Raw genomic sequence first — 22,980 nt, forward strand, 5'->3', positions numbered from 1 at the left:
TGGAGCATGTAGCAACAATCCCATATACCTTGTGAATTTATAACATTATTAATGTATGACCAACCTTGTATTTCCTGTACTACTCCACTCTTATCATTGGTGCGGCATGACGACTGAGTGTTGCTCTCAGCAGAGCAACACGAATCTCCAAGCATTAATAATGAAGCATGTACGAAATACCCGTACATGCTATAACTCTCGGAGTGTTATACTAGCCCGATTGAGCATCTAGACTGTCCATATCAGTCTCAAAAACGATCACGACCATCCAACTTCACCAGCATGATTGGATGTCTCAGATCGAATCCATAACCCCCAAGCAGGTATTGGAGTATTCACCACCGGCTCAATGCGGACCCGCATGGTCGGCCTCCCCAAAAGGGTAGCATGGCTTGCCAATACGTCCAGCCAAAACAGCGTGGACGAGAAACTCTAAATTAGGGTTTGCGACACATTACATGTATCGCAAAGTAGTCTCAACCATCCATCTTCGCAGGCATAAATGGAGGGTGTAGATGTAGATTCAAAGGGCCCAGAGCATGTCAACACAATTATCGTGGGCCCGCCTACATACATGACCAATCGGTCAGGACCAACTATAGTTGGTCGTTCCAGTTCGTGCACCCAAACAAGGCATGACCCACGGCCGGTGAAACCCTAATTAGGGTTTGAACATCACGAGCGTCCGTTTTCTCCTGCACGAATGAAGGGTCCATAAATAGACTAGGCAGGTCCGGTGCGTATCAACATGATCATTGTGGGCCCATCTATATCCACACCCGATTGACCAAGGCATATCATGCGTGGTATCCTCGATTCGCACGCCCAAACTAGGCGTGGTCATACCTCCTAATTGCAAACTAATCTCGACCACACAACTTTTCCGGACAAATTGAGTGGCTTAGATCATGTTTATATGGGACAATGAAATACATGCATGTACATCAGCCCGTCGTCTGCACACCAGACTAATCGGACAAGACCGACCAGGCTTGGTTGCCTCGAAAAGCGCGTCCAAAGTTGGCATGATGCGCGGCCTTTGCGGCACAAAATCTCTATCGTAAATCAATCCTAGTCGCCCCTCTTTGCCGGACAAATTGAGCGATCTAGATTACACTTTCATGAGACAATGAGGTATGGGCATGTACACCGGCATGCCGTCTACACGCATGCTCAATCGGCCTTGCCAAAATCGTGTCCCAAGATTGGATTCGACCAAGCTGAAGGGTGATGCTTGCGCACCTCTTCATAAACCCTAATTCCACTAACGGTCGCAGATGAGTGTCTCAAAGATCATCTCGTCCGTTCAACTTCACCTGCTTGGTTATACAGCCCTGGTCAAGAGTTAGTTGGTCAATGAGGTGTCGTGATGATTACCATCCGCCACTCTACCACACCATGTGGTCGTCCAAGAAAGGAATTGCTTGCGCAGCCTCCAAACCATCACATGAAGTAGGCTGGACATGATGTTATTTTAAGACGCTCAACAGCGATGCTTCATACATGCTGAATATATTCGATGCATTACACACATAGAATTCACGTGATATTTTACAAGTATCAAATTCCCAAATAACTTAGTTATTTAACCTAGCATTACATGCTTCCTTTTGTGGGTACCACGATCCGCATATTCGAGACATCAATCATGTCACAAACTGGGGGATACATATTGCGGTATTAGTCTGGCGGTTTACAGCGTGCAGCGCACAACGCGGCATCACAAGAACGTGTCAGGAAGTCATGGACGGTTAGTGATGATGGGAGAAGTGGGCAAGACTGATTGTGTAACACTAACACACGCAAATCCACTACTACATCACTCCACTTTATCCACTTCCCATGAGAGACGTGTGTTAGGCTCAATGACTTGTATAAATAGGTTCTCCTCCCTATTTTCAAACAAGACAAGACAGCAGAAACCAAGTGTTGATACAAACATATCCAAACACCAGAACTGATAGCTTACATTCTGCAAGCCAGTTCAGCTTTCTGATACAAGTCATACACAGCCAACACCTTCTTCGCTTCTCTCCCTAAGATCAACCCCATCTCCTTCACTGTGTGACCGAAGCAAGTCTGGAACAGCCATTTCTTGGTTTAGGCCAGAATTGTACAGATTGATTTCTCGAAACAAAAGCACTCCCGTGCAGTGCATTTGTTTAGGGTTTAGATTCGTTTCTCATCCACACACCCACATTTACCAAAAACCGCAGAAACAGTTTTCACCCATAAACAAGGAGGAAACAAATTTCTAAACTTCATAATTTGCTTCTTTCCACTGTCAATGGAACAAATAGTCGGTCGACTACTGCAGTGAATCGCATGCCCACAGAAAAACAGAAACCTTATAAGTATGATCTCTTTCCTAGAACTCATCACAGGTTTCAAATGCATACTAGTGGTATAAATTCTTGTGCTGCTGATAAAATCATTCCCTGTGTTTATTAGACTGTTTCTGGTAAATCTAAGTCTAGAAGATGGATTCCTCTATATCATGATCCTCTTGAACCAGTTGCAAGAGGTCCTAGATTTAGTCCTCAGAGAAAGCCTTCTGACGGATATGATAAACACACCGTGTCTTACTCTTCTGGGATGAAAGAAACCGAAGAAAGGCGAAGAACACGAAGATCAAACTGTCAGATGATATATACAAATCATTTCTCGATGATCACAGTGGGATTAATTTCCACTCTACCATCTGACTCCAGGTATTCTTTTTCTTGTTTCTAACTTGAGAGGTGCAAGGAAATTTATTGAGAAACACTCAAGTATGTTGTATATATTATTTCAGTTTGTATTTTTGTTGTTTTTTGTGTGCTGAGGGTCCACGAACTTCCGCGTCCTCCTCTTGAGAGTTCTTAGGGTTTCTAAAAACAAGAGTTTCCTTCTCTTGTTTACATACACATATATATTACTCTATATTTTGTCTCTCCATCCCTAACAAAAATTATATGGAGAACTCTGCAAAATCTCAAAAGATTGTGCATCTTGATATGGAGGAAGACGCTCAAGGACGTAAGTCAATTCAAGAGCTGATTCTAAAAAAGATGCTTGAAAGAAAGGGCCACAACTCCTGGATTGATAATTCTGTCAAGGATTTAATTAATTCGTGTTCACAACGATTCAAAGGTCGAGTTTGCAAATCTTCAACTGCAAATAAACCAACTATTGGATGGTCAGGACAGAATCCTTGCTAATCAGAATATTCTGATACGGAATCAAAAGAAGTTCTCCATTGACTGCACCAAGGCTAGACAGCTTGCTCGGGTTGTTGATCGCAAAGTTAGTGTTCTAACTCATGAACATGGTGTGTCTACAGTCAAGAGAAGAAAAGAAATCAGTGATACCTTCTTTGATGGATTCATTGAAAGATATGAGGTTCTCAACGAACTTTGGTTCTCTCCTTTGTTTGCCTAGTAAATCTTCTATTTTCTTGTTTTCTATTAGAAGAATAACTAGAGTTTGGAATAGCCATTATTGTGATGACACATAGCTATGTCCAACGTTTTCATCTTCATGTTTTTGGATTTATTGGTTTAAATTTTAAATTTGTTTGGAAGATTATTTTTGCAGTATTAATCTTTATGGTTTTATATATTGCAATATTGTTATGGGATATGTGTGTTTACGTCCGTGAACTTAGACTGTCCCATATCTTGTCAAAAGTAAAGTCTTTCATATGTAGATATGCATGTATTGATGAAAGAATGGATAGACTTTTGACAAATACAAAAGTTAAGCCTATTATGTCAAAATATTGATGGAAGATAGATTAAAATCTTTTGTTTGCAAGGATTATGTCCATTGAATATCGTTATACGAATAGTGATGGAAAATAGAATGAATCCTTGTGTATTCCGCAGTATTGATCTTCCCTGATCCATATTTTATGTATTACTGTGAGGCTCCGTAAAGTGTCTTATGTTGAGCATTAAACGACCAATTTGATTATTTTTATGATTAGCTATGTTGTTGTTCCGTGAGGTACTTTATGTCGAGCATATTCAACTAAATTAATCATCTTGTTTGGTTATTTAGTTGTTGCTCCGTAATTTTTCTTATGTCGAGCATGACCAATTAAATTGATTACTTTTGTGATTAGTTTGGTTGTGTATTTCAATTAGATTAATTATGGGTTCTCTTGTGATTAATCTAATTGTATATTTTTGAGTCTCCATAAGTTCACTTATGTTTGAGCATTTTTCGATTAAATTACTCATGGGTTCTCTTATGGTTAGTTTAATTGAGTATTTTTGATTCAAATTCATACTTGTATGAGATTTGGTATGTCCAAAGAAATCCTTCTTTTCTTTCGAAATTAAGGTCGCTCTTGTTGTTCTTTCGGGAATGACATTTTATGGGGGAGAGTTCTTAATTGAACTTGTGCTTAATTGCCAAATTTTTGTGGGGAGTGCGGCTGTGGAATATTATAGGGGTTATCTTGTATCTTTATAACCTCCTTGATGAATGCATTTAGCTTCGGCTTAATGATTGCATCTAAATAAGATGATATATTTTTTGCTTTCTTTTGGTCAAGAAATGTCTCTTTCGGAAATTTCATTAAAATCCTGTTCTTGTACCTTTGCCAATTTTATTGACAAAAAAGGGGAGAATTAATATATAGTTCACACTACAAATACATATGGTTTTCGGATTATTAAGTAAGGGGGAGTGGTTTCCATGTGAGATGGAGCATTGACTAAGGGGGAGTGATACATATCACCATAGTATTGTTGTTGAAGTTGTGATACAATTGAACTTTGACGCTGTGTAATGATACTATGACACTGTATAACAATGATTGAGAACTCTTGTTTTCTCATTGTTATAGCTACGGATTTTCAACAACGATGATGCTGAACTTACAACCTTTGGGATCATTGAGTACTTGGAAGTGACGAAGATTTCGAGTAATGTTGAAGATTAGGCGTATGGAATAGGAGCTACAAATTTTTTTTTTTTTTTTATTTCACATGTATTGATAGTTTTGTCACTAAAATTTACAAAGGGGGAGATTGTTAGAGGATTGCTAGGTGGAACTCGCATGCGTTGCTATGTCAAGCATGTTTGTCAATGTTAGTGATCAAAACTATAAGTATTGATTTCTAGTCTGCTATAGCTAAGGTATCGGACTAGGATATAAAGTGTAGTTGAGCTCAAGAACTCCAAGACAATCATCATACAAGAAGAAGGACTACTCAAGGAACCGGTGGATCTTCATCGACTAAAAGGTATGTGGAGACTTGAACTTATCTATCACTCAAAAGTCTATTTATCTCCTATCTTGAGACAAAAGTCGTTTTGCTATATAGACTTAGATTATACACATTTGCTATTTCGAGCCGAGTTTATCTAGCCTATCTATTTATCGAAATATGTGTTGGTAAGCTTTCGCTTTAGCCAAGTTCATCTTTACCTAGTGACGAAAGTCATGACAAGTTTCAATCACTTTACAAATTGCTTACTTTGACGAAAAATAGTTTGTGAATAACAACTATAGAATATCAACGTCCTCTAAGAATGTTTCAATGATTGAAATGAGAGTTTAGATTATGTAACCATTGGAGGATATAAGCATTGTTGTGGAAACATATATATGTATAAGTCCTTATTCCTTGAACCGAAGTTTGCGAACTTTGTTGATCAAGAGAACCGGCATGGGGAGCGAACTCAGTCCGCGAACTGGCGTAAGTTCTCGTCCCGAGAATTTTTGATGGAGTTTGTGAACTCTGTCCGGGAATTTAAGTCCGCGAACTTGAGTAGGTTATATCTAAAAACGATGTTTGTGAACTTATTCTTATATAAACTAAGGAATGAAAATTGCAAACCGTGGTTGTATAGTTCATGAACCGATTCGAGTGAATCAAATCGTTTTTGCTTCGATTGTGTCTTGTATAGTTACATAAGATTTCCTTGCAATTGAACAATTCTATAACTAGTTCATTTGAGTCGTTTGAACTAGTTATGATGAAGAAGAATATGGTTGATATGAAAGTGATCATATGGATAACCATTTGGTTGACTATTGTTGAACCAACAAATGTACAAGTTTGGGTACGGTTACACAAGCCTAGAAACATGCATTTAATTTGTGTGTAACAAGCTAGTTTTCAATCTAACGGTTGAAATATATTAGCTTGAATCTAAATCAGGTTTTTATCTAACGGTGAATATTGAATGCTTTGTTACCAAGCTAGCATTGATTGCAAACTCTGATTTGAAAGACTATATAAGGGAGAACTCTAGCAACTGGGAAACCTAATACCCACACCTTTTGTGTGATACTAGTTGTGCTAAGCTACATTCGATTCTCCTTTAACCTTTGGTTTCTTCTTCTAAACCAGGTTAACGACTTAAGGACTTCATTGGGATTGTGAAGCCAGACCGATACTACTTTCTCGTAGTTGTGTGATCTGATCTTGATGTTTCTATCGTACGAGTACAATTGTAATAATTGGCTTGAGATTACACAATATCTTTTTTCGCTGCGTCGATTAGGATTATTGTGAGGTGATTGATAATACTAGGCTGTTCTTCGGGAATATAAGTTCGGTTTATCAATTGGTTCCTGTTCACCTTGATTTATCAAAAGACGGAACAAAACTAATAGGTATATTCATGGGAGACGGATTTATCTATTACCGTAGACTTTTTTGTGTGATACAGATTTTTTTATTAAATTCTTCGACTTTGGATCATAGCAACTCTTAGTTGTGGGTGAGATCATCTAAGGGAATCAAGTACGTAGCATCCTGCTGGGATCATAGACGTAGGACCATAACTGTACCTTGGATCAGTGTGAGATTGATTGGGGTTCAACTACAGTCCAGACCGAAGTTAATTTGGAGTAGGCTAGTGTCTGTAGCGGCTTAATACAGTGTGTGTTCAATCTGGACTAGGTCCCGGGGTTTTTCTGCATTTGTTGTTTCCTCGTTAACAAAATTCTGGTGTCTGTGTTATTTCTTTTTCGCATTATATTTTGTTATATTATTGAAATATCACAGGTTGTGCGTTGTTCAATCAATTAGAATATTCGACCTTTTGGTTGTTGATTTAAATTAATTGACACTTGGATATTGGTCTTTGGTACCATCCAAGTTATATCTCTAGTATTTGATAAAGACTCGCAGATTTCTATTTGCTTGAGTATATATCAAATCGAGAGATTGAGATATAAACTCTTTGATATACTTTTTATCTAGATTGAGTCTGAATGTCTAGTTGATTCTCTAGAAAATATATTGGAGTTTGTCCATACAGATTGCTAAGCGAAATATTGGGTGTGGTTGTTGTACCCCCGCTTTTTCAACTTCTATGCCCAGAAATCTAGACAAGAGTACTTCAAATCTTTTGATAGAAATACTGGATTCTATCATAATTATGCCAATAGAAGAAAGCACTTTAACCATATTGGTGATCTCAAAAATGATAATGGGCAGTGGGTTAATGACAGAGTTGATCTTGAAACCCTCTTGGTGAATCATTTCAGTTCTATAGGGACTACTTCTAATCCCTATAGAAATACTGAAATTCTTAATTGCATAGACCCTTGTATCTCTGATATTGATAATTTGACTTTGCTTAGACCTGTTACTAAGCAGAAAATTATTGATACCATAAACCAAATGACCCTTTGGACTGCCCCAAGGCCCGATGGTTTTCCACCTGGGTTCTGTAAGGAAAATATAGACCTCCTAATAGATGATGTTTGGCAAACAATCAATAGTTTCTTCGATTCTAAACATCTATTAAAGGAGATGAACCATACTTTCTTTTCCTTGATTCCAAAAATTGATAATCCTTCTAGTCCCTCTGATTTTAAACCCATTTCATTGTGTAATTCTAATTACAAAATCATCTCTAAGATTATTGTAAACAGAATGAGACCTTTACTGAGAAAAATGATAAGCCCTTACCAGGCTGCATATGTCCCTAATATGAATATTCAATACAATGTCATCATTGCTCATGAACTGGTTCACACAATGAAAAGGAAGAATTAAAAGATAAATCGGGTGTCATGGGCCTTAAACTTGACATGTCTAAGGCCTTTGACAAAGTCGAATGGTTTTTCCTAAGAGATATTTTTATTGCTTTTGGTTTTTCTGAGCATTGGTGTGACTTAATACATCAGTGCATTAGCACCACTAGCATATCCATTATGTTAAATGGATCTCCATGCAAAACCTATAGACCAACTAGGGGTCTGAGACAAGGAGATCCCTTGTCTCCATACCTTTTCATAATTTGCATGGAATCTTTTTCCAGATATCTCATACATGCTGAGGAGAATAACCTTATCCATGGCATAAAAGTTAGAAAAAATGCCCCTAGCATGAGTCATCTTCTCTTTGCCGATGATTGCCTTATTTTTGCTAAAGCCTCTCATGCTGAAACTAACAATATGTTGGGATTAATTAAGTTTTTCGTATGGCTTCTGGTCAAGTGATTAATCTTCAAAAATCTGGATGTTTTTTTAGTAATAATGTTCATCCTGATCATGTTGTCTCTCTTATCAATGATTTAAAAGTAAAGAAAATTGTTTTGAATGAAAAATATCTAGGCCTTCCCCTTTTTATAACTAGGTCTATAACTGATTCTTTCAATTTTCTTAATGATCATTTTGATAAAAGGGTTGCTAAGTGGAAACGTAAGTATTTTAACCAGGCTGGTAGATCTGTCATGGTCCAAAATGTGCTAAAATCTTCTCCAATCTATCACATGAATACCTTCACAATTCCTGACAATATTATTAATAGTATGGAAGCTTCCCAACGAGATTTCTGGTGGGGTAAGTCTAGAACTGAAGGTATTTACTTTAGATCTTGGCCTAGAATTTGTTCTCATAAATATCAAGGTGAGTTAGGCTTTAGAAATCTTAAGCATGTTAACTTATCACTTTTATCTAAAACTACTTGGAAGTTGATTCACAATCCCAATGCTCTGTGAGTGGTCATTATTAAATGCAAATACTTTAAAAATTGTCACCCTCTTCACTACTCTAAGAATGATGATTGTTCCTGGCTTGGAGGAGTATTAGTCGTGGTATAATTTCATTTTGAAACATTCTGTTTGGGAAGTTAAGGATGGTAAGAGTATTTCTGACTTTAGAGATAAATAGATTCCTGATTCTTGTGAGCCTTTGTTGGTTACTAATCCCAATCCTAACCTTGTTGTCTCTGATTTCGTAGATAATGACACTAAATCTTGGTACCCTGAGCTTGTTAGAGCTTTTTTTACTCCTAACAATGCTAAGAATTTCCTTAATTCTAGGATCCCTCTTTCAGGATGTGATAGACTTATTTGGCCTCATTCTAAAAATGACATTTTCACTGTTAAGTCTGCTTATAAAGTCATTTCTGGTCATATTGGTTACATGAATAATGTTCAAAGAAGTAATCCTTTCTATAAAGCCCTTTGGAAACTCTCATGCCTCCCTAAAGTTCAGATATTCATATGGAAGTTGTTAGAGCATAGCTCGGTCAACCTCGCATGCGTTGCTATCTCAAGCATGTTTTTCAATGTTAGTGATCAAAATTATGAGTCTTGATTTCTATCCTACATAGCTAAGTCTCAGACTAGGATAGAAAACTGTAGTTGAGCTCAAGGACTTCATGGCGATTCATCATACAACAACGAAGATCTATACAAGGAATCGTGGAACTTCATCAACAAAAAGGTATGTGGAGACTTGAACTTATCTATCACTCAAAAGTCTATCTATTCTATCTCCTACTTCTTATGAGACAAAAGTCGTATGCTATATAGACTAGATCATACACATTTGACATTTCGTGTTGAGCATTCATTTCTTATCTTTTATCTCGAAATCGTGTGTTGGTAAAGCGTTTCGCTTTGATCAAGTTTATCTTCACCTAGTGACGAAAGTCATGAAAAGTTTCTATCACTTTGAGAATTGCTCTGACGTGAATCGTTCTGTGAAAAACAGCTGCATAGCGTCCTCTGAGAATGTCTCATGTTTGAAATGAGAGTTTAGATTACATAACCATGTATTCCTTGAACCGAAGTTTTCGAACTTTGTTGATCAAGAGAAATCGGGAGGATTGTGGAATTGGCTTGGCAAGTCCGCGAACCCAGTCCGCAGACTCAGTCCACGAACGGTCGGAAGTTCTCGACCGAGAATTTCTGCTGGATTTTCCAAAACTCGTTTGTGTGCTAAGTCCGCGAACCCAGTCCACGAACTGGCGGAAGTTCTCTTTCCGAGAATTTCTGTTGAGTTTGGAAAACTCAACCGATTAACTTAAGTCCGCGAAATTGTTTTTGAACTTAAGAGGTTATGATCTAAAGATGTGCTCTGAACATGAAACATTAAATTACTAAGGAATGCTTTATGAAAACCGTGGCTATAATGTTCATGAGCCGATTCAATCGAATCATCTTCGTTTCAATTGTGTCTTGTGTAGTTACATAAGATCTCATAGCAATTGAACAACTCTTTAACTAGTTCATTTGAGTCAATTGAACTAGTTATGGTGAAGAAGAACAAGGTTAATATCAAATGCTCATATGGTTGAACTTTTTGGGTTACTATGTTGAATCAACATACACGTACACGTTTGGGAATGGTTTTCACAAACCCAGTAAACGTTTACCCAAGTGTGTGTGACAAGCTAAGTTTTCGATCTAACGGTTGAGAAATATTAGCTTGAATCTAAATCAGGTTTTCATCTAACGGTGAATATGGATTGTTTTGTAACTAAGGCAAAACCCTGATTTGAAGTCTATTTAAAGGAAACATCTAGCATTGTGCAAAACTAATCACCACACGTTTGTGTGCTACTAGTGCGCCCGCTAGAGTCGATCTCCATTAACCTTTGGTTTTCTTCTCTAAAACCAGGTTAACGACTTAAATAATTCATTGGGATTGTGAAGACAGACCGATTATACTTTTATCGTAGTTGTGTGATCTGATCTTGCATCTTCTATCGTACGAGTACAATCGATTGATTGGCTTGAGATCGTGAGAGTTCTCCGATAGGCAAGATAAAAAAGTCACAAGCATCTTTGTCTCACTGTTTGTGATTCCTCGACAATCCGCTTGTATAGTCAGGAAGGATTGTAGAGAGGTGATTGATTGATCTAGGCTGTTCTTCGGGAATATAAGACCGGATTATCAATTGGTTCCTGTTCACCTTGATTTTATATCTTAAGACGGAACAAAACCTAGGGTTTATCTGTGGGAGACAGATTTATCCTTCGATAGACTTTTCTGTGTGAGACAGAACTGTTTATTATCAAGTCTGTGATTTTGGGTTGCAGCAACTCTTGGTTGTGGGTGAGATCAGCTAAGGGAATCAAGTGCGCAGTATCCTGCTGGGATCAGAGGCTTAGGAGTACAACTGTACCTTGGATCGGTGGGTGACTGATTGGGGTTCAACTATAGTCCAGTCTGAAGTTACTTTGCAGTAGGCTAGTGTCTGTAGCGTCTTAATACAGTGTGTATTCAATCTGGACTAGGTCCCGGGGTTATTTTGCATTTGCGGTTTCCTCGTTAACAAAATTTCAGGTGTCTGTGTTATTTCTTTTCCGCATTATATTTTATATAATTGAAATAATACAGGTTGTGCGTTTGTGATCATCAATTGGAAATCCAACCTTTGGTTGTTGATTGATATTGATTGATCCTTGGACATTGGTCTTTGGTACCGTCCAAGTTATTCCTTGTATTTGATAAAGACTCGCTATTGTTTTTAGCTTGAGTAAAAATCAAATCAAGAGAGAGATATTAACTCCTTGAGATACTTTTATCTAGATTGAGTCTGACTGTCTAGTTGATTCTCTAGTAAAGTATTTCGGAGTTAGTCCATACAGATTTATAAGCGAAATATTGGGTGGTGTTGTTAGACCCCTGCTTTTTCAATTGATATCAGAGCAGGCAAACACGGTAAACCTAATAAGTTTGTGTTTGTTCGTTCCATATAAATTGTCCTATGAGAAATTTCTTTGGGAAATTTGCTCCTGGCATCTGTAACGCACACCAGAATTCCTTAAAGATTGTTCAAAGATTGTTATGGTTAAAACCTTTGGGTTCTCATGATAATCTTACTTCATCTAAAAGTGGAGATTTAGATGTTAAGAAGCAATCTGAAGGAAAAAATAAAAGGAAAGAAAAATTGGGAAAACGTTCAATACGCTCAAGGATATGGAACCTCACTAGATTAACTCTAGATCTCTATGAGGAATACTATCGTGATGGATCAATTGATAAAGATCTGTTTAAAGCGTTCAAAGGAGTTTTTAAATTCTTAGAAAAACTTAATTCTGTTAAGTCTAAGAATCTTTCCGGAAAGGGTGTTGGTCGTGTTAAAACTGTTAATACTGAACAACCCAGATATCGGAAATATCCTTCTTCTAGCCCGAACCAACAAAGGATAGAAAGCTCCAGCTGCCCTGACTATCATCATTATTTTGATTATACCACAGGGACTGTTCACACCTATCAACAAGATGTGTCGCATGAGAATTCCTCTACGCATTATGCCTCTTGGTAACAAGACTGGATTTTCCCCATTTGTAAATATCTTGATGTGGGGCAAGAAATGGCTTGAGTTGTGTACAGTTGTGTTGTTGTTTGGTTAACTTTCTATTACCTCTGTTTTCTTCCACTTTTTTGTTGGTTGTTTACCACTTATGTGGAAAGGGCTAAGATTTTTCCTTAAGTCTTGTGGATCACGGTTCGTGTACAGCCCAAGCACATGAATGAGGGATATATATATGTTGGTGGTCCGCGAACCTTCTCCTTTCTCATCTTCCGTCCGCGTACGTGAACTAGGGTTTGTGCTTCTCCACCATTAAAGCTTCTTTGAAGAAATCAAAAGGAAGGGTGTTTGAGGTTCTCTTCAAGTAAGTAATCTCCTCTTGAGTATCTCTTTATGATGATTTCTAGAAGCATGAAAAGGAGTTCTAAAAGCTCAAAATCCTCTAGCTTGAATCCTCCTTGTGATCAAAATTCTCTTAGAATTAGGTTTGTGAATGATTCTTGTGCTAGAACTTTTGATATGATTGCTTCCAAAGGTTTTATTCTAGAAAAGAAATTGGAAACCTTTAGTGGATATGAAGAGGATTTAGCTTGCTTCAAAAAGTTCAATCTTGGGAATATCTTTAATGGCCTCGGTGAAGGTTTTGATTCACTAACAAGGATTTTCTATGCCGACATTCATGATGTTGATTTTAAGAAGATGGAATTCAAATCCATGATAAATAGAGAAAGGTTTCTTGTTAATAGAGAGTTAATTTCAAGGGTCACCAAAATACCGTTGGGAAACGTACGGTTACCTAGACCAAGTGATGAACGTCCTTCATATGATGATATCTTTATTGTACTTTGTGGAAATAAGGTTGTTTGGAGTCAAGGAAAGTTTCCTACTAATGATCTTAGTATTGATTTAATGGCGTTTGGAAAACTCGGTATCTTTAGCCTTTGTCCCTCCATAATTGAGAATTCTTGGTGGAGTTATGAGTTTGCGGAATTGGTCTTCTTCCTTGCATCCGACAATACAGATCTTGATATTTGTGGCTTTATCATCTTTCAAATGATAATGTTGACTTCTCACATCAAGATGTTAGGCTATCTTTGTTTGATTATCCAAATTTGTCGTGATCGTGTACTTGATTTTATTGGAAATTCTCTTGGGGTTCCCAAACTTGTTCGTCCATGTACTTTTCGGCGTATAAGGGAAAATGCTCGCAAGCGACAAAGAGGTACTCCTCTTAATGTTGAAGACCCTACCACCTTGAGGCTTATTCAAAGAGTTTGCAAGGGTGTGTGCAAGGTAAATTCAAGAGTGAAGTGATTAAAAGATCAAGTGTCATTAATTGGAACCAAGTGTCCCGAGATCAAGGAAGAGTTGGATTCAATTCAAGCTACTTGGAAATTGTCTGATGATGAAGGTGATGAGTAATGCATCTTCTTATTTGCCTAGTATGTCTTCTCTTTGGATTAGTTGGAAGAATAACTAGTGCTTTGAATAGCGATGATTGTGACTACACATAGCTATTTTTGTTTTCATCTTCTTATATTATTTTTTAAGTTTATTGGTATTAAATTCTAAAAATATTTGGAGGATGATGTTATTGCATTATTGATCTTTATGATTTTGTGATATTGCAATTTGTTTATGGGATATGTATTGTTTACGTCCGTGAACTTGAAGGTCCCATATTGCGGTCAAAAGTAAAGTCGTTCATGAATTAGTATTCGTATAGATGAAAGGAAGAATGGACTTTTGAAAATTAAAAAAGTTATGCCTATGCAGTCATGTATTTGATGGAAAATAGGATGATATCTTTTGTTTGACAAGGATAAAGTCTATTATATCGTTATGATGAAAAATAGAATAGATCTTTGTATGTTATCCACGGTATTGATCTTCATTGATCCATTTTATTATATTTTACCGTGAAGGCTCCATTGTGTGTCTTATGTTGAGTACCTTACAACTAAGTCGATTTACCTTGACTTTGTTAGTTGTTTCATAAGATGTTATATGTCGAGCATTAGGAACTAAATTAATCAACCAGTTTGGTTATTTAGTTTGTACTCCATAAGTTTTCTTTCTTATGTCGAGTACATGTACGGTTAAGGTTGTCATATTCTATGATGAACTTAGTCGGGGTTCCATAAGTTCTCTTATGTTGAGCCCAAAATAATTAAATTGATTACTTCGGTGATTAGTTTGGTTGTTTGTATTCCAATTAGATTAATTATAGGTTCTCTTGTAATTAATCTAGTTGAGTTTTCATATATTCCACAAATTCTTGTGTTGAGTATATGAACGGCTATACTAATCATGTTCTATTGGTTAATGTAGTCGTATATTCCGTAAGGTTTTCCTTATGTTGAGTATGTGAACGATTAAGTTAGTCATCTCCGTATGATTACCTTAGTCGTAGCTCCGTAAGTTTACTTATGTTGAGCACTTTCAATTAAATTGATCACTTTTGTGGTTTGATTTAGTTGCGTTTTCAATTGAATTAATCATGGGTTTACTTGTGATTAATTTGGTTGAGCTTTGGATATAGAAAATCATTCCTATGGTTTTTGGTGTCCAATTAAAAAATCCTTCTTTTTTCTTCGAAATTAAGGTCGCTCTTGTTGTTCTTTCGGGAATGACATCAAATGGGGAGAGTTCTTTTGAACTTGTGCTTAATGGTAATATCTTGCGGGTGCGGCTGTGGAATTTATAGGGGTTATCTTGTATCTTAAAACTCCTTGATGAATGCATTTAGCTTCGGCTTTATGATTGCATCTAAATTAAGTTGGTATGTATTTTTCTTTTAGTCTATGAAATGTCTCTTGTGGAAATTTCATTATGATCCCGTTCTTGTACCTTTGCCAATTTTATTGACAAAAAGGGGGAGAAATAATGTAGTTCACACTACAAATACATGGTTTTCGGATCATTGTGTAAGGGGAGTGGTTTCCATGATCGAGATGGAGTATTGACTAAGGGGAGTGATACATATCACCATAGTATTATTGTTAAAGTCGTGATACAATTGGACTTTGATATTACATAATAATACTATGACACTGTATAATAATGATCGAGAATCTCGATTTCTCTCATTGTTATAGATACGGATCTTCAACAACGGTGATGCTAAACTTACAAGCTTTGGGATCATTGGAGTACTTGGAAGGACGAAGATTTCAGGGAACGTTGAAGATTAGACTATGGAATAGGAGCCACTAAAGTTTATCCTTTTTGTATTTCATATGTATTAATAGTTTGTCACTAAAATTGACAAAGGGGGAGATTGTTAGAGCATAGCTCGGTCAACCTCGCATACGTTGTTATCTCAAGCATGTTTGTCAATGTTAGTGATCAAAACTATGAGTCTTGATTTCTAGCCTACATAGCTAAGTCTCGGACTAGGATAGAAAAGTGTAGTTGAGCTCAAGGACTTCATGGCGATTCATCATACAACGAAGAAGATCTATACAAGGAATCGTGGAACTTCATCAACAAAAAGGTATGTGGAGACTTGAACTTATCTATCACTCAAAAGTCTATCTATTCTATCTCCTACTTCTTATGAGACAAAAGTCGTATGCTATATAGACTAGATCATACACATTTGACATTTCGAGTTGAGCATTTATTGCTTATCTTTTATCTCGAAATCGTGTGTTGGTAAAGCGTTTCGCTTTGATCAAGTTTATCTTCACCTAGTGACAAAAGTCATGAAAAGTTTCAATCACTTTGAGAATTGCTCTGACGTGAATCGGTCTATGAATAACGGCTACATAGCGTCCTCTGAGAATATCTCAATGATTGAAATGAGAGTTTAGATTACATAACCATGTATTCCTTGAACCAAAGTTTTCGAACTTTGTTGATCAAGAGAAATCGAGAGGATTGTGGAATTGGCTTGCCAAGTCCGCGAACCCAGTCCGCAGACTCAGTCCGCGAACTGTCGGAAGTTCTCGACCGAGAATTTCTGCTGGATTTTCCAAAACTCGTTTGTGTGCTAAGTACGCGAACTTAATCCGCGAACCCAGTCCGCGAACTGGCGGAAGTTCTCTTTTCGAGAATTTCTGCTGAGTTTGGAAAACAAAACCGATTAACTTAAGTCCACGAACTTGTTTGTGAACTTAAGAGGTTATGATCTAAAGATGTGCTCTGAACATGAAACATTAAATTACTAAGGAATGCTTTATGCAAACCTTGGCTATAATGTTCATGAGCCGATTCAATCGAATCGAATCATCTTCGTTTCAATTGTGTCTTGTGTAGTTACATAAGATCTCATAGCAATTGAACAACTCTTTAACTAGTTCATTTGAGTCAATTGAACTAGTTATGGTGAAGAAAAACAAGCTTAATATGAAATGCTCATATGGTTGACCTTTTTGGGTTACTATGTTGAACCAACATACACGTACACGTTTGGACATGGTTTTCACAAACCCAGTAAATGTTTACCCAAGTGTGTGTGACAAGCTAAGTTTTCGATCTAACGGTTGAGAAATATTAGCTTGAATCTAAATCAGGTTTTCATCTAACGGTGAATATGGATTGCTTTGTAACTAAGGCAAAACCCTGATTTGAAGACTATATAAAGGAGACATCTAGCATTGTACAAAACTAATCCCCACATGTTTGTGTGCTGCTAGTGCGCCCGCTAGAGTCGATCTCCATTAACCTTTGGTTTTCTTCTCTAAAACCAGGTTAACGACTTAAAGAATTCATTGGGATTGTGAAGCCAGACCGATACTACTTTTATCGTAGTTGTGTGATATGATCTTGCATCTTCTATCGTACGAGTACAATCGATTGATTGGCTTGAGATCGTGAGAGTTCTCCGATAGGCAAGATAAAGAAGTCACAAACATCTTCGTCTCACTGTTTGTGATTCCTCGACAATCCGCTTGTGTAGTCAGGAAGGATTGTAGAGAGGTGATTGATTGATCTAGGTTGTTCTTCGGGAATATAAGACCGGATTATCAATTGGTTCATGTTCACCTTGTTTTTATATCTTAAGACGAAACAAAACCTAGGGTTTATCTGTGGGAGACATATTTATCCTTCGATAGACTTTTCTCTGTGAGACAAAACTGTTTATTATCAAGTATGTGATTTTGGGTTGCAGCAACTCTTGGTTGTGGTGAGATCAGCTAAGGGAATCAAGTGCGCAGTATCCTGCTGGGATCAGAGGCGTAGGAGTACAACTGTACCTTGGATCGGTGGGTGACTGATTGGGGTTCAACTATAATCCAGTCCGAAGTTACTTTGCAGTAGGCTAGTGTTTGTAGCGGCTTAATACAGTGTGTATTCAATCTGGACTAGGTCCCGGGGTTTTTCTGCATTTGCGGTTTCCTCGTTAACAAAATTTCTGGTGTCTGTGTTATTTCTTTTCCGCATTATATTTTATATAATTGAAATAATACAGGTTGTGCATTCGTGATCATCAATTGGAAATCCAACCTTTGGTTGTTGATTGATATTGATTGATCCTTGGACATTGGTCTTTGGTACCGTCCAAGTTATTCCTTTTATTTGATAAAGACTCGCTATTGTTTTTAGCTTGAGTAAAAATCAAATCAAGAGAGAGATATTAACTCCTTGAGATACTTTTATCTAGATTGAGTCTGACTGTCTAGTTGATTCTCTAGTAAAGTATTTCGGAGTTAGTCCATACAGATTGCTAAGCGAAATATTGGGTGGTGTTGTTAGACCCCCGCTTTTTTAGAAGTGCCATGAAAACATCCTCCCTGCCAACTCAGTGCTTGCTAGGTTTGTTGATAGGCATAACAATTCTTGCAGTATGTGTAACTCTGATTCTCTTGAAACTCCTGAGCATATTCTCTTGCACTGTCAGTTTGCCAAATCTGTTAGGTCTCTAACCCCATATGCTGACATTATTGAGCATGATAGTAACTCTTTAATCAACCTACAAGATTGGGTTGTCAAATGGATTTCTGACAACAGATTGAAAGATAAGGTTGTTGTTGTTTTCACTATTGCTTGGAGTATTTGGAAAGACAGATGTTCTTGTGTCTTCCAAGGAAAATCTTTAAACCACCATGTTACAGCTAGACTAGCAGTGAAACTGGTCACAGACACTGAGACCTTTTTGGATAATGTTATCTCACAAGAGTATGTCCTTGCAGTCTCTACTGAAGAGAAAAATCTTTCCATGATCACTAATTCCTTGCCAGACGATTGTGTGCTTGTTTTCAGTGATGCTGCATATGATAAAAATACTAACTTGTCAGGTATTGGTTTGATTATGTTAAATATTGCAGGTTCCTTCATCGGATGCAAACTCAAAGCTGGCTCAGTGAGGAATGCGGAAGAAGCTGAAAGTCTAGCATTACTAGAGGCAGTCACATGGGCAAAAGCTAAAAGACTTGAGAAAGTGTGTGTTATCAGTGATGCTAAGACAGTAATAGATGCTTTTAATTCCACTAGCAATCAAATATTTTGGTATAATAAATCAGTCTTAGAAGACTGTAAAACAATTAGTTCTTGTGTTCATTTGGTTAAGTTTGAATTTCTTAAAAGAGACCATATAATTCTAGCTGATCAAGCAGCTAAGTTTAGTGGGAGGACTAGAACCTCAGGAGAATGGATGGGAAATGTCCCTGATTTTCTCAACTCTAAAATGTAATTCTCTTAATTTTAATAAGATCAATTTTTCCTACCAAAAAAAAAGAAAGATATGTATTGGATGGGATATGGACGAGGCTAAAACCGGTCCAATCCCTGTCATAATCGCCCCTATTTCAACAACTATATGTGGTTGTGCATGGGATTAAGTCGGTAATCTGTACCCTTGCTAATATCACTTTACCACTCACGGAAGCATGAAATTAACCCTCTTTGGGCACGCATAGCCTTGGGACAAACCGGGATTTCCCGGCAAGAATTTGGCAGAATAGCTCAACGGATGAATCCCCGGGATTCCAGAGACCCAAAAGAGAGAGTACTACTACTTAGTGGCTTAGTGCTATCCAGCCCTTGGCTGGTGGACTCTTTTGATTGACCTAAGTTATTCTGAGAATAAGTAAATCCAATGATTAATTTATGTGATTAAGATATTATTCTCTGTGAAAAATCTTTTCGTCGGAATACCAAACTCATTCCACAAAACTCCTGCTTTTTTGTGTGACAGAAAATGTCATTTCTTTAAGCGGAATACTATGGTTGCACGAGGATTTGATGGTAGTGCTTCTTTCACAAAGGTTGTTACAGGTACCATTTCTTAATTATAAGTTGCACGAAGAGGATCAAAATAAGTAAGTGGGGAATCCACTCGAGTCTTTTCTATACAAAAGAAATATCAGGGAATCGATTACTCAAAATAAAAACAAAACCCAACTTTTGCTTCTTTCTTTAATCATATAAAGCATGACTCGATTGATATATCAAAAACAGCAGATCATGGCTGTAAACTTCAAAAGATTTATTTTCAGTGGGAAGAGCGGGTGGACTACGGCCTCAGGCTGACATTGATTAGTGGTGGCATAAACCTCATATTGGATTTGAAGACAATATGACGGCTTTGCAGATACTATATGTGGTATAGGCTAATGATTTGAACAAAAATACAAAACCTAAGTGTATGCCATGCCGTGCTGCACGGCATAATTTATTTTTCAATCTAACTTTTTTTTGTTTGTTTGAAGTTTCCTCTGAGCCAATGCTTTTATTTATTTTTCTTAAAATATAGGGACAAAAATGACAGAAAGAACAGATTAACCATTTTTTTTCTTTCTTTAATTAACATTGGCCTCTAAGGGTTATCAAAAGGGTGGTCAAGAGATTCAAGAGAGTAGTGTGGTCACCAAAAGTGCACCACGGCTATATTTGGCTTCATTAATGTTCATTTAGTGTAGTAATCAACAACTTTTTCCTTATTAGAAAAAAGAAAAGAAATGTTTGAGACTTTAAGCCTTGAAAGACCACAGGAAAGATACACTCATGAGGCGAATTAACAAATGATGGGCTGACGATAAGGAGTGTATTATTCTTTTGAAGTATTTAAAACCAGAAAGTTGGTTGCATTTACATTTTAAAAGCTCAATCACTTTGTAATGAAAGAGTTGATATAGGGAGGAGAACTATTGATATGTGGAGGACAAGGCGAAGACAAGTAGAAGCATTAATTATTTTTATTTTTTTGTAAAATTTTTTGAGGTTTATGTTTGAATTTTTATAAAGGTTAATTAGCAATAGTTTTTTGAAGCACGAAATATAACTAGCATTTTTAAACGCATAAAAACGTAAAGTAAACCTACTTCATATGTTGGATTAAATCGACTTAATACAATGTCATATATGAATAAATGTTAATTTTTAAAATTTAATAATACTCCTTGATGATATTTTTTGAAAGATGAGGAAAATGAAGGGTACTTGGTACAATTCCATCAATCGCCAAAATATGGTTACCCTAACAAAAATAACAAGTTATTCTTTATCTTTCTGCGTACCTAACTTTATCAATAATTTGAGGATGAACAAAGATGTTAGGTTAGAGATTGAAATTGATTTTGTTGTAAAAGTTTGTGTTTTGATTGATGCTAATTTCATTTGTCGCCGAACAAAACAAAAACCTAACTATTATAAAGGAAAGCCTAACTAATTTTATTAGGGTTTTCAAATATTTAGGGTTCATTTTTATTGTCTGCAATTTAAGTGCTCACAATCTTTCTCGTTAATGGTGATTTTTTCCTTCACCCTGCTGGTGATTCTATTTCATGATAATGGTTTTTAATTCGTGAATATTTCAAAGAAGGTACAATTTCGGGCATTATGATCTTCAAATGATTGGTCTGCATGTTGAGTATGTTACTCTTGTTTCAATGGAGCAATTCATAGTCAAGAAGTATGTTATTTTTTTTCAAACCGTCAAATTATCCCTTGAAGACCATCCATTTTCCCATTTAATTGAGTCTATCATACTTGTTTTAGGTTGTTCTTTTAATTTTCCCTCTCTCTATTCCTTGTTCGATTATTCGAATGTGTACCACCTCAAGTATATTGTTCTTGTAATTTTCTATTTCTTAATGTACTTGATCTTTATGTAATCTTTATTTGAGATTATTAATGGAAAATAGAAGTTTTTATCAAAAATAAAATAAAAGTAAAAGTAAAAAGAAGGGAGATTTTTAGTTGTCATAAAATTTGGTCAAAATCCTGAGATTACAGATATGACCTCCAACATCATCAACCCATGACAACTAACACTACATTTACTTTTGAGGGTAAAAATGTAAATTAATTTTATTTTTGCATTTTTAAAAATAAAAATAATTAAACTTTCAATCCTTATATACTTTATTTTTTTTGAAACGTGAAATTTATTAAACTACTTAAAAGGATGTTACACGAGGATATATGGTACCCAAAGATTCGTTTACATTTAGAATGGTATGCCATGAATATAAAGAAGCAAAACAATGAAGCAGCGCGTCAGAAACGGTTTTTAGATCAGAGTTGCATCACGGAGATGTTGGAGTCGAAGATCTTCTTTCAATATTTTCCACAAGAAAAGCTGTACTTTTAATGGACAAACTGAGTTCATAAGAATTTATTTGATGGTAAGGGTGTTCATGTGCTTGATTCAAAGTGATGGTTAGGCAATTGCGTCCATATGCTAGGTGTACTGCCCGAATATTAATTGTTTTTTCTCCTTTATCTCCTTCTTGATCCATCATGTAATGTTTACTAGGAAAGACAACGATTACTACTAATAATGTCATTAAAAACATACTAGAGACTGAAATATAAAAGCAACATGAAATACATAATCAAACTAGATTAACACACTAATGTAAGTAAAAGGGGGAAATTTTTTTTTGCTTAAAAGTAAACTGCAATGAAACTGAGACTAAATGTGAGTAAAAGAGTCGAGTTCACGGTCCATTCGCACAAAATTAAGTTTTGTGCATGTTGTTGCTGCGGCCGTTATGATAAAAGGTAATTCTATAGTTGTGATATAATTATGAGAATCAATATTCATGGTTTCCTTCATGCAGGGAAGTTGTTATGTCGCGTGTTCTGAAATATATTTCTCCTTGGTCAAGACATTGCAGTTAAATCTAAGATTTTCTTAGAGGAACAAGGTTACTAGGCTTCTAGTACGTCTTTCTTCATGTTTCATCATTAGTGTATGCACAAGTGATGAAGAATAAAAAAATGATGATTTTATTTCCCTTGGATACCCAGGTTATAACTCAATATTGTTTCCTTAAGGAATAATTTGGTTAAAACAAAATCAAGGTTGAAATCGTGATCAAATACAACTCCGAGGATAATTCGAGATCCTTGGAAAACAAGACTAACGAACCAAAAAGAGCCCAAACAAACCTAAGAAAAGTCTCAATTCCAGAAAAATATGGTAAAAACCATAAGAAAACTTTGCAACACTAATCAATGGATAAACAAGGTAAGAGATGAAGAACAACAAGAGGGAAATCCCTAACAATACCAAAACAATACTTCT

At 36.4% G+C, this 22,980-nt stretch overlaps 1 protein-coding gene across 1 annotated transcript; it reads left to right on the forward strand.

The window, feature by feature from the left end:
• Positions 1–18,294: 18,294 nt before the first annotated feature.
• Positions 18,295–19,140, forward strand: LOC113279206. Its single transcript, XM_026527907.1, has one exon. The coding sequence runs from the start codon at positions 18,295–18,297 to the stop codon at positions 19,138–19,140; it is 846 nt and encodes a 281-aa protein (XP_026383692.1).
• The last annotated feature ends 3,840 nt before the right edge of the window (positions 19,141–22,980 follow it).

This window comes from Papaver somniferum, chromosome 5 (genome assembly GCF_003573695.1).
Source record: "Papaver somniferum cultivar HN1 chromosome 5, ASM357369v1, whole genome shotgun sequence".
Taxonomy (NCBI): domain Eukaryota; kingdom Viridiplantae; phylum Streptophyta; class Magnoliopsida; order Ranunculales; family Papaveraceae; genus Papaver; species Papaver somniferum.